Source organism: Solanum tuberosum, unplaced genomic scaffold (assembly GCF_000226075.1).
Source record: "Solanum tuberosum cultivar DM 1-3 516 R44 unplaced genomic scaffold, SolTub_3.0 scf00073, whole genome shotgun sequence".
NCBI classification, from domain to species: domain Eukaryota; kingdom Viridiplantae; phylum Streptophyta; class Magnoliopsida; order Solanales; family Solanaceae; genus Solanum; species Solanum tuberosum.
Window position 1 is genome coordinate 1,528,393 of NW_006239002.1, and position 11,542 is coordinate 1,539,934.

Sequence of the window (11,542 nt, forward strand, 5' to 3'; positions counted from 1 at the left end):
GGTGGGGGATAAGGTAAAATAATATTATTGATGATGGGAAGAAAAAACCTAGAATACAAGTACAAATGACATACCAAAAAATAGAGAATCTACAAAGAAATATGATTCTTTATGGAAGACACCCACAATCTTCTATATGGGAATCTCATATGGGTGCTCCAAAAAGAAATAAAGGGCATGTTATTCCTCAAAGATAGAAACCAATTGATGTCAAAGCTTAACTAGAAATACAGGTTCAAATAAAAAGGAAACTGAAGCGAGACGAATATTCTCCAATTCTGCTGAGAAAAAAAGTGAGAACTTATGAAGCACCAACACTAAATCTGAAGCCGTGTACCGGAGAGAGGAGACCGACATTAGATACTCAGGACACAGGTTGAGGCTTTTTTTTATCTATGAAAGCAGGGAGTTGGAAGCCCATCTGGGTATCGCAACTAGGACTAGGACTCGTCCAATGCAGTTTTAGCTTCTTGACCAAATAAATTTTTCCTAGGCGCTACCGCTCCACATGGCTGGCAATTTTTTCTTCTAGTCACGAGAATTCTCATGAAGCTAACGATACTTTGTCATTCTAGTTAAATTTATCATCTCCGCGATAACCTGAAGTGAGTTAAATACTGTACTTGACCAAAAAAAAATTAGTATGTAAGAATGAGAAGTTAAAGGCATGAAAACTTTATTTTATGTATAGTCGAATGCATTTAAAATCGTTCTTATCCCCCGACATTTCCCTGGGGGAGAGTGGAGACCATTTGTAGCTTAACAAACACGAAATCAATAATCTTTTCCCGGGAATTATCTGCTCTTTCAGATGTCCAAAAGGTAAAAACCCCTAATCAAAACAGAAGGACAAGATCCCAAAAGTTCTCTTCAGAATCTCTGCATTGACTGAGATCTCAGTAAGGTCAAATCGTGTTCGCAGCTAATACCCAAGGTAACTACTTCTTAACTATGCTACTACAAGTTTCTAATGTTTCCCATCTCAATTAACTGAACAAAATTGTTAAGAGCAATTAAATCAGCAATTTAAGTCGTGACAAATACAAGTAATGAGTAGAGATAAATGAATATATAAATCAAACCTCGCCAGCATGAGAAAAGCATGAATGAAGATAATTCTCATCCATCCACTGTTGAAGATCACCAATCCAGATCGTTTTGTTATCTTCAGATGAGTTCTGAATCTGAGTCGGCGGCTGCTGCATCTTCTGCTGCTGTTGCTGTTGATGGTAGTAAGGCATGTATTGCTGACCATACATCATCTGTTGCTGCATAGCCATTGCTGCTGCTGGATACTGCATCGCCATCCATTGTTGCTGATACTGCTGCATCGCCACCCACTGTTGCTGCTGTTGTTGTTGCTGCTGTTGCTGTTGTTGCTGCTGATTCAAATCTCCACCGTTCATTTTTCCACTCAAATTTTACTCCTTCTTCCTCTCTCTCTCCAACTCACTTTCTCTCTCTAGTTGCTTCAAGGTTTTCGCAATGGAGTTTAGAGAGAGAATGGAATGAGCAAAGATGAATTTTGGTCACGAGAGAGAGGAAGAAGAAAAGAAGGAGACTAGTTGATAGTCGGCTTGCTATTATATAAGGAAGAGAGATTCAGATACGCTATACGGGATCTAGGGTCTCTATCTATCTCGTGTGTAACGACGTTCAATTTTGACCGTTCGATTAATTTAATAGTAGCCGTCGATGAATAAGTTTAGAGACAAGTTGGTTGTGGGACCAGCTGATACGCGGTGGTGAATGTGGGTCCCCTCTCCTTGTCGTTGAAGTCAAAACACAAATCGGCGGTTCGTGACGGAAACCGTGTCCACTTCCAGCTGACATTAAATTGGTGGAGGGACTAAATACATTTAACGATTTCAATAGATTATATCGTTTTTTATCGTTATAGAATATTACTTTATCAAATGGGTTGAATGATAATCACACAGATTACGTACTAAAGGATAGGTAATAAAACAAGATTATTAAGTAATAAGTAAGTAAAAATAAACTAATGTTAAGCTAACGATTCAATCGCAATAAATAGGCCGTTACATGAATAAGAGTTTGTCGTCATTATTCAACTAAGTAATAACAAATTTAAAATAATATAATAAAATTTAAACAATAACCAAAACAAACATGAAATTTAAAATAACAATACTCCATTTAGAGGTGGAGATAGGTGGGGGTTTGTGGGTTCGGACGAACCAGTAGCTTTTCCTTAGAGCCTGTATTTGTACTAGAAAATTAATTAAATATATGTGTATATTAATTTGTGAACCCTAATAAAATTGATTGACGATTCTAAAGAAAATTTAAAACCCCCAAACTCTTTATATTGACTCCGCTTCTGACTCCATCCGTCTAAAATTGTACTTGGTACTCCCTCCATTTCAAATTAATTGAATTGTTGAGTTATTTTTTATTTTTCAAATTAATTTAATTGTTCAATTTTCAAGACTACTTTTAAAATGTTCTTCCAATTTTACCCTTCATTAGTTAGTATTGGAATCAATTATTAATTAATGTTTAGTTACTTTAATCATAAATTTAACAATAATTAATAAGGGTAAAAATGAAAAATTATGTATATTTTATGTCTTAATCTTCTTTTCTTAAGGAGTGTGAAACACCTCAACAATTTAATTAATTTGAAATGGAGGGAGTACTTTATTTTACCCTCTTTAACAAATATGTTAATTAGAAAAGATATTTAAATTTTTTTATCCTTATTTATATTTAAATTATAATATCTTTATTATATGTTTATTTTATTTATGTGTTATCTTAGTTAATGACAATAATCTACAATGGTAAAATGGGAAAAAAATAATTAATTCTATCTTAAATTTCTAAAAATAATGTTTTCATATAATTATTTTTAGGGAAAATTGTGCATAATGACAAACTATTAATTGAAAAATAAATAATAGAGCTATTGTTTCATTTATTTCCTTTGAGTAGCTACAGTTTCACATATCTTGCTACTGACAGGTCCCACAAATTTAAAAAAAAACGAAAGTCATTTCCTTTATACAATTCACTTCATCTCTTCCTCCTCTCATACCCTTCAATTTCTCCTAAATTCTCTCCACAAAATCAGTTTTGAATTTCAAATCTTCACTACTACGCTCTCAATCGCGATTTCAAAAATTTCAAGTACTGCCAAAATCTATAAATCGATTAAATTTTTTTTCAATTTTTTCCCTTATTTCTTTAACTTTCATGTGAAATCATAATCCATACAGATTTTTCACATATACAATGGATGAACATTTTTCTTGGGTCTAACTTAGGATTTTGGAGAGGTTGTAGGTTCAATAGCCAAATCCAAAGAAATTAAAGACATCAGATTCAAATTTAAGAATGACCCAATATCTGTTTGTTTATACATATATGTACATCTATTAGGTTTAATATACAAACTTATTGTATAAATAGCAGTAGTTATTATAACAATTTTACCATATATACAATATTAACAATTATACAATTGAAATGTTTTGTATAATATATAATATCCATAATAAAAACATTGTTTATGTTATATTAAGATAAAATTAGTGTTATACATAATGACTATATGTACTTTTTTATATGTTTATTTATACAAATCTATATTTTTTTAGCCATTAGGTTTAATATACAAACTTTCTCCATTAATAGAAGTACAATAATCTCACTATATATACAATATAAGCGATTATACAATTGAAATGTGTTGTATAATGTATAATTTTATTTATAAAACTTGTATAGGATAAATTGAATTAAATCTTATTTTATACAATTTGCTAACTGTATTTGTGTCATATTTATACACAGTAAGTCATAGTTATGTATATATGTATATTTGAGTAAAACTGTATATGTATTATTTTTCAGGGTGTTGAATTTCTAGGCAAATGTGTACCCAGTTACAATGGAGTCAATACTGATGAAGAAGTCGTAGATGGAAAGAGATGTTTTTGCGTGAGTTTAGCAATTGTCTTCCTTTTTTGTAACAGAATTTACAGTCTTTTATTAAATTTATAGAAAATAAAATTGTATATAGCTTCGAATGAATCCTGAAATATACAGATTAATAGCTCCATAGCAAACATAAAATTTGTTATGGAGCGCAATTATGCAAACTATAGCTATAAGATACAAATATGATTTTGATATTTGCTATATGTGAAAGTTGCTCTTATTTTTAACAGCCACGATAGATAATTTAATATGGAAAAGTAGTTAATTAAAACATCAATTAATTGGGTAGTTTTAGTAGTAAATTAGTACTCCTTTCGTTCCTATTTATATATTATCATTTTAGATTTCACGTTCGAAACTATGTAAACTTACTATTGTAGCCTTATTTAGTATTCTCTTGAAGTCAAGTTTTCAATAAATGAACATAAACTAATTTATTTTGATTAATTAAATTGATCAATGAACATGAGTTAATCATTTAGTTTTTCTATATTAGTCAAATTCATATTTTCAAGGCTAATAACTCTTCAGGGTAAAAATAGAAAGAATAGTGTTATTTATGTGTTGACTTTGTAAAATAACAAATACTATTAAGAACATTTATTTTAAGGACGACATATAAATAAGAACCGAAGATTGTGGTAGTTTTTGCCGTTAAGAGGTTGTTTGCATCATGTTGGTTCATGGACAACATGTCGTCTCGTGTTAAGCACATGCTCATCATCTCCCCCATATTGACGCGTGAAGATTGTGCTACATTTTCCCTTTCCGTTCCGTTGATTTAAACGGTGTGAACACCTTTCTATTTTTTAGACTTTTTTTTTTTTTTAATTGCAACTTGGAAGTAGTATACTATAAACTAGTGAATTGTTGACCTAGCTAACAAAAGGCTGCTGATTACATTAGAATGCATTAAGCTCATTGGATTAAATTGAGGGTTTTAAATTTTACTCCTTAAAATGAAATAGTACGTAGTAAAAACATACGTCAAAGGGGACCAATATTTTTTGGAAAATGTTGTTTATCGTACAGATGCAATCATGCAAAAATAGTCCACTTTCTTTGTTAACTGATTTTGGCGATCAAACCGAGAGAAAAAAATATGGAATGATAATTCATTTTAACTACAGCACAAATTACTGTTGTATGTATGGAATGACAATTCATGTTATTGTTAAGATTGACATTTCTTACTAAAAACTTATGGTATATGGATCAATTGAATAGTAGTCAATGAAGTAGGTTGAGAACAATGAAATCTCGAATTCAAATCCTAGCAGAGACAAAGTATTAAGTGGTTTCTTTCCATTTGTTCTTAGACTTGATAGATAGAGTTACCGGATACCTAATGTTAGTGGCAAATATCCTGCGGAATTAATTGAAGTACTAACCAAGCATTATTTAAGCACCACAAATTTCATCTTTTCTAGTTTAAAAACAAACAAATCTTTTAACTGCTCTCTTCTTCTTCCATTTCACACCATAAAAGTCTGGTGGTTACAGCATAATTTATGATTTAGTAGCAATAGGTACTAGCATCAAACGAGGGCAATGGATGCTTAAGCTTCTCTCCTGGTACATTTTCACCTACTTAATTCACTCATTCTTTACATTGTCTAGATCAAGTAAGCCACACATTTCACTTAATTTGGACAGTCACATGTGTGATTTACCTACAGTGGGAAGATGCAAGTCAACACTGGATTAAAATAGCAACTACAACTATAGACGGGAATAAATGGTTCAATGTCAAAATTGCTAGTTTCATTCTCAGTCAGCTACCAAAGCCTATTTAACAGGAAGAGCCAAAATTGATTACCTGACGAGAGGAACTCGGTAACAACCTGCCTTAGCCAAATCCCGCTAGCTTCTGCTTACACATAAATACTAAAAGAATAGAGTTAAACAACAGAAGCTACATATACACAAGGACTGCACATTTATATTTTGTAATCTGCGTGTAGGAAGCTTTCATAAGGTGTTCCCTTGAGTGCCTTTTCAACATCACTCCAATTTTCAACTTGCAAAGACAGTGTCGCCCTGTGTATCTTCACTTGACGACTATGGAGATCCATCATTGGAACTTTCAGGAAATCTTGCACATCATTCAGCATCTGTGAAAAAATGGCAGGAAGTGGGCATAAAAAACGAACTTCCTCGCAAGAGAACTAAAATATCAAGGATATAGTAGAATATGCAATATCTTACAGTCTGATTTTTTATTATGTCCTCATAGAACAAGATCATATGCCGAGTGCTTTTGAAGTACTCCAAAGCGTTAGCAGTCATGCCTTGTATTTGCTTTAGGTTTGCAATCAGCGTCGTTGTGTTTACTGTAGGCTTGTAACTTGCAAGAATCTCAGCCTGCAAAACGTGATTGCTTAAGACTGCATGGAGACATAAGCATGCGTCTCTACATCATAGGGATCTATCAACTGACCTCCTTGGGAGAATGCACATGAGACTTGTGGGTTCCATTTAACAGCTTAGCATTCTGATCATAGGAATTTGCTAGCATTGAAACCATTCTGAGCAAAAGATTTCTTCTGAAGAGAAAAATTGCAGAAACTCCTCTCCGTTTGAAATACTCAACAATTTCCTCATGATGCTGCAATAGACCCTGTAATAACATGTAAATGTCCATGCAATCCATCATGATCCATAGCTACGACAAAGGGAACCAAGCCACCAAGGCATAAGCTGCTTACAGAGTTTACAAGAGCTCTTCACAAGGTAATACATCATGTAGACCAATTTTTACATGATTTAGTTCTTCAAAAGGTGACTATCTTGTAGACCATTTTTTGTAATTCCTTCCTACCTAGTTTCAATTGTACATGGGTGGATCAGTGGTAATATAAAATATGGCTTTCTGCAAAATACTATATGTACCTACTAGATCGAACTTGAAATTTTGTTTACTCACTTTTGAATCGAATATATGTTTCCCACCCTTTCTTGCAGGGATAGGAAATTTTGCATTTTACATATCCATACGATTAGTCCTTTGTTTAGACAAGTAATTTTGGATATAATACCATCTTCACTTTTTAAATGAAATAGGTGAGATTGGGGGGAGAAGTTAAGAGCCAAGCATTTCGTATCTGTTAATTTTTAGCGTTTTTCCTCTAATTTCCTGACATCATAATGCATGTGGTTCTTCAAGGATAAGGTATCATCAAATATCCAATATGATTCCATAAAATCAAGTTTCGTTCAAGTAACTGATTCAAAGACCCTATCTTACTCGTTATCCCAATACTATTGTCCATCTACTATACACCGTATCACAGCAGCAGTCAAGTGATAAAAAACCATCATAACTTAGCTGATTATGCAAGGTCAGAATTGCAACATTTTAACTAGATATTCAAAAACATACCTACAATATGGTGAATAAGAAGAATAAGTAAATGACATTGACCCAAACTCTGGAAACAAGCATGTTTCGCATATGAACAATTATGTTGAATAAGAAAAAAGAAATCTAAGCTGATTTCCAAACAAGCTAACACAGCCAGGTAGTAAATAGCACATTGTGAAATTCCACCAACAATCCTCCCCCTTTTTAATTCCTTAATCAGATTTTTATATCACGGCCAAAATGAAAGCTCAATAAAAACCAAATTCAGATGACAGAAAAATATGTGGACATTAACCATAACATGCCAATTTCACATTAGAAAAATTAAGAAGCAACCTCAACATTACAAATTATGTATATCCCTACACAACTGGCGCACAATGTTGATAAAACGAATTGAGATTACAAAAGGTTTTCTACAAAACACAGCTACTCTCACTACGTAGTTATGCACTCCGACCACATGCTTAGCAACAGACATGACAAACAGGACTTTGAAGATAGCACTCACCTGATTAAGCATCCACTTCAGACCAACTGCAGTTGTACATTCATTCTTGGAAGCGCTGGTCAAAAAGTCTAGGTCATAGAGTTTGTCCAATGTTTCCAAAATTGTTGATGCATTACTTTTACGGACTTTAACAGAAAAAATCTCCCCGTTAGAGCTTATATTCATATGGCTGTTCAACAATGTTTCAAACCATCCACTGCCAGACCTCTGAGTGGAGAAAATTGCAAAAAACCTTACAGGATTGCAAGCACACTCAGCCCTGATACAGCAGCGTTCAGTCGATTGTTTTATCCATAATGAGATACTAAAACATACAAAAAGATTGTCAATGTCTCACCGGCTAAAAGTTTTTGGCTTGGGGAAGTGTATGTAAGGTTTTTCCGAAGGGTCAACACTAGTCGTCTCACATGGCCTTTCAACGACATGAACAGTCGCAAGCGGTCCACTGGAACGCGAACCAATTTGTTTCAGACATATTGAACACATATATATTCCACATATCATTGCAAAAAGTAAAACCACCATTCTCAGCAGCAGTGGAGATTTCTTTGGTGGCTTTAAGATGAAAGTATCCTGGAATTGAATCAGAACTTCAAATACTTAGGATCTTAAGTTTCGTTTTTTCATATTCAAATTTTCCTTCAGCGTCTCAATAAAATAAATTTAGTTGCAAAGTTATTCAAAAAAAAAAAAAGGAATCTACCAAGGTTTCATCAAATAGGCAAGCAAGATACAAGATAACTAAGAAATAATATGGTTTTATTGAGATCTTATTGCTACTAGGAGCTCAAAATTAGAATCTGTACAAGTCTAACAGTATGTGCTCAAGCAGGAAATTCTCAAATTGAATCCAGTAAACTCTATAGTATTTCAAGGGCTTCATAACCTAGATAAGAGTAACATATATCAGCTAATAGTGCTTCTTCACTACTGCCTCTTTTATCATTCTTTGAGCTGAGTATCTATCGAAAATAGCCTCTAAGGTCTGTCATAATAGTACAAACATTACGGATGATTAATATAATTTTACTGTCATAATAGTACAAACACTACAGATGAGTTAAGATACAAGAAATTGAAACTAATGGTATGACATAAGAAGTAAAAAAGCTCAAATTTGAGCAAACACTTGCGATTGAGCAGAAACCCAGATCAAAACAGCACATACAGTGGTCAATAAAAGGCAAAAGAAGAAACTTCTAGCCAAAAAAAGATAAATACATAATATTACAAACCTTGGTGAAGTCACAGAAATCGTCAGCCATTGCTTAAATGCTCAAAAAGGAAGATAAAGAAAAGGCATTTGGGGATACCCAGATTCAAAAAAAGATCCCCTTTTTCTTTCTAGCTTTATTCATTCTTATTTCTTCACCTCTTCTTCTTCACAATACATGCAGACACACATAATTATGTCGATAGAGAGATAAAAAAAAAAACTAGAGCTTTTTTCTCGTGAAGAACTCTATGATGAAAGGGTTGTTTAGTGAGCCTTTTGCTCCTACTTTTTGCTTTCTCCTTTTTCTGATAGTGATTTACAGCAACTCAACTTCTTCTTCTCTGCGAATCATGTCTGGTACGATCCGAATGAGGGAAAACAGAAATACGACACCGTTTCAATCAGGATTGATTTCGTCAAAACAAATTTTAAATCATTATCACTTGCAAATTTTACCCTTTTTCATCTTTAAAAAGTTACTGTTTTACTTTTCACTTTAACTCTAAAAGCTACTGCACAGCGCATGTTTTAATCCTAACTTGTTTCTCTTTTTTTTCCCACCATATCTATAATATAAAAATATTTAATAAAATAGAAATTTTAATGAAAATGAAAATGTATATCATTTTTACACGAATTTAAGTGAAACAAATATGCAAGAGTAATTCTTGGATTTTTAAGTTATATTTTGTGCTAGCTATTTATTGATCAAGATTTAGTTTAATAAAACAATAAGAGTTGAACATGATTGTAGTGTACTACTCTTTAATATAATCTATAATTTTTAGTGGTTGAAAATTATGATTATATTTAATAGAAATGATTCAAAAATTGGTAAGAATGATTATAGTATAAATTTTGTTTATATATGAAATAAACGATTCATAGATACAAATAACAATTTTTTTTTAAAACGTATCAATTTTTGTATTTCAAAAATGTAAAATCATAATATGAAATTCTCTAATCATATTCTTTTGAGTAATTTAAAATTTCATCTCTTGATTTTAGATTATACGATAAAATTACATATTTACATACGAATTTTATCTCATAATTTCAAGTTATCAGATAAAATTACATGTCTAAACGCATAGACGGATGGGGCAATATTTAACTTACATTCGAATTTTTAAGAGTATTGGGACGCGTGTTCTGCTGATGCTCTGGCCCTTTGGTTCACTGCTAGAGCCATGCTTCAGCCTTCTTGTTCTGGTTTTTTACTCGATGTCTCTAATCTATATTGAAGTTTGATTAAATTCGAATTGTTCTGACTACTGTATGTCTGGCTTTATTTTTATGCATATGCATTGGTTAATTATTAAATTTTGATCTCGTTAGAAGAATATAATAATAACTGTTTCAATATAATTTGAAATAATTGTCAAGATTTTTTTTATTTAATATCGAACTAAACTTATCTAATGGTGATGGTAAGGATAGCCACAAATTTTAATAAATCGTTACAATTTCAGTCGGTTGAAAAAATTCTAACAATTTGGTCAGAATCATAATGATCACCATAACTTGGCAGATTAAGTCTTGTAATTAATATTTTGATGATTCACCACGATTTCTAAATAAAATCATGGTAATTTCAACAATTTGTTCTTGCTTTAATTTTGATAGTAAATTATTTCAAAACAATTCCAAATTTGATATTCAACCTTCCACTGTCTTTCAAAAATCAATACACTTCTTTGTCTTTTTACAAACAATCTTAATAAAGTCCAACAATGATGTTATTTGAGTTTCTTCAACTGAAATTTGTGCCGCTAGTTGAAGGTACAGTGAAAGATCTATTTAATACAAGTTCAATTGCCTTGCTGGTTCTACTTAAATTTAGATTTAGGTGGCAACTTCGCCAATTAGTTAATTATTTTTTCACGCTTTTATTTGTCATATTTTAACTTGATATTTCTATTTTTTAAAAACAGGCGACTGATCTTCTTATATAAATTTGAACAATTCTCACCTATAAACTAATTTTTGAAATTAGATTAGATACATGATTCATTTATTGCATAATATTCATTTAATGATATTATGTCATAAAAAGCATCCATTAAATAATTTTAGCAGTTACCATTTCTTTTCTTCTTCTTTTTTTTTACTAAACTTCTAGAAGATTTGATCATACTTGAAAGTTAGGTTAACCATTTTTCAAATAATCATAAGTCATGGTTTGAATTAAGACCAAGAAGAAAAAAAAATCTACTATGAATTCTACTACGCAGATATATATGAATATATATATATATATATATATATATATCTCACAAATGGAAAAGTCCCAATCAAGGAAGCAACATATATCATTTACAAATTACTTAAAAAGCTTTAAAATATTTAAAAGTTATATAATAAAATAGGTTGACTCTCAGAATTTTATCAGGCTCACATATATTGGGACAGAAAAAATAACACATATCATTTTAATATTACCAAAAAAGTATTATAAATAATAACAATTAACAACTTAAAA

At 31.7% G+C, this 11,542-nt stretch overlaps 2 protein-coding genes across 3 annotated transcripts in view; both read right to left on the minus strand.

Moving 5' to 3' along the window:
• The window catches only part of LOC102577916 (DNA binding protein ACBF-like), a 6,017-nt gene extending 4,395 nt beyond the window's left edge, over positions 1-1,622 (minus strand). Inside the window, 2 exon segments of one of the 2 annotated variants that reach the window (NM_001288551.1) lie at positions 1,083-1,223; positions 1,226-1,515. In NM_001288551.1, coding sequence (NP_001275480.1) covers positions 1,083-1,223; positions 1,226-1,255 — 171 coding nt within the window. In that variant the 5' untranslated portion in view covers positions 1,256-1,515. 2 annotated transcript variants of the gene reach the window in all.
• A 4,048-nt stretch (positions 1,623-5,670) lies between these two features.
• Positions 5,671-9,439, minus strand: LOC102578196 (nodulation protein H-like). The gene is made up of 6 exons (XM_006346395.2): positions 9,077-9,439; positions 8,179-8,414; positions 7,842-8,100; positions 6,407-6,586; positions 6,175-6,330; positions 5,671-6,080 (listed from the first exon to the last, which is right to left on the minus strand). Exons 1-6 carry the CDS (start codon positions 9,104-9,106, stop codon positions 5,907-5,909), a joined length of 1,035 nt encoding a protein of 344 aa, XP_006346457.1. The 5' UTR covers positions 9,107-9,439; the 3' UTR covers positions 5,671-5,906.
• Positions 9,440-11,542: the final 2,103 nt, after the last annotated feature.

Excerpts from the sequence above, each read along its gene's own strand:
- LOC102578196 (XM_006346395.2), bottom strand. The coding sequence starts at position 9,106 with ATGGCTGACGATTTCTGTGACTTCACCAAG. Across the intron at positions 8,101-8,178 it reads AAGCCAAAAACTTTTAGCCG|GGCTGAGTGTGCTTGCAATC; the intron begins GTGAGACATTGA and ends CTGCTGTATCAG. Across the intron at positions 6,331-6,406 it reads ATGTGCATTCTCCCAAGGAG|GCTGAGATTCTTGCAAGTTA; the intron begins GTCAGTTGATAG and ends CACGTTTTGCAG.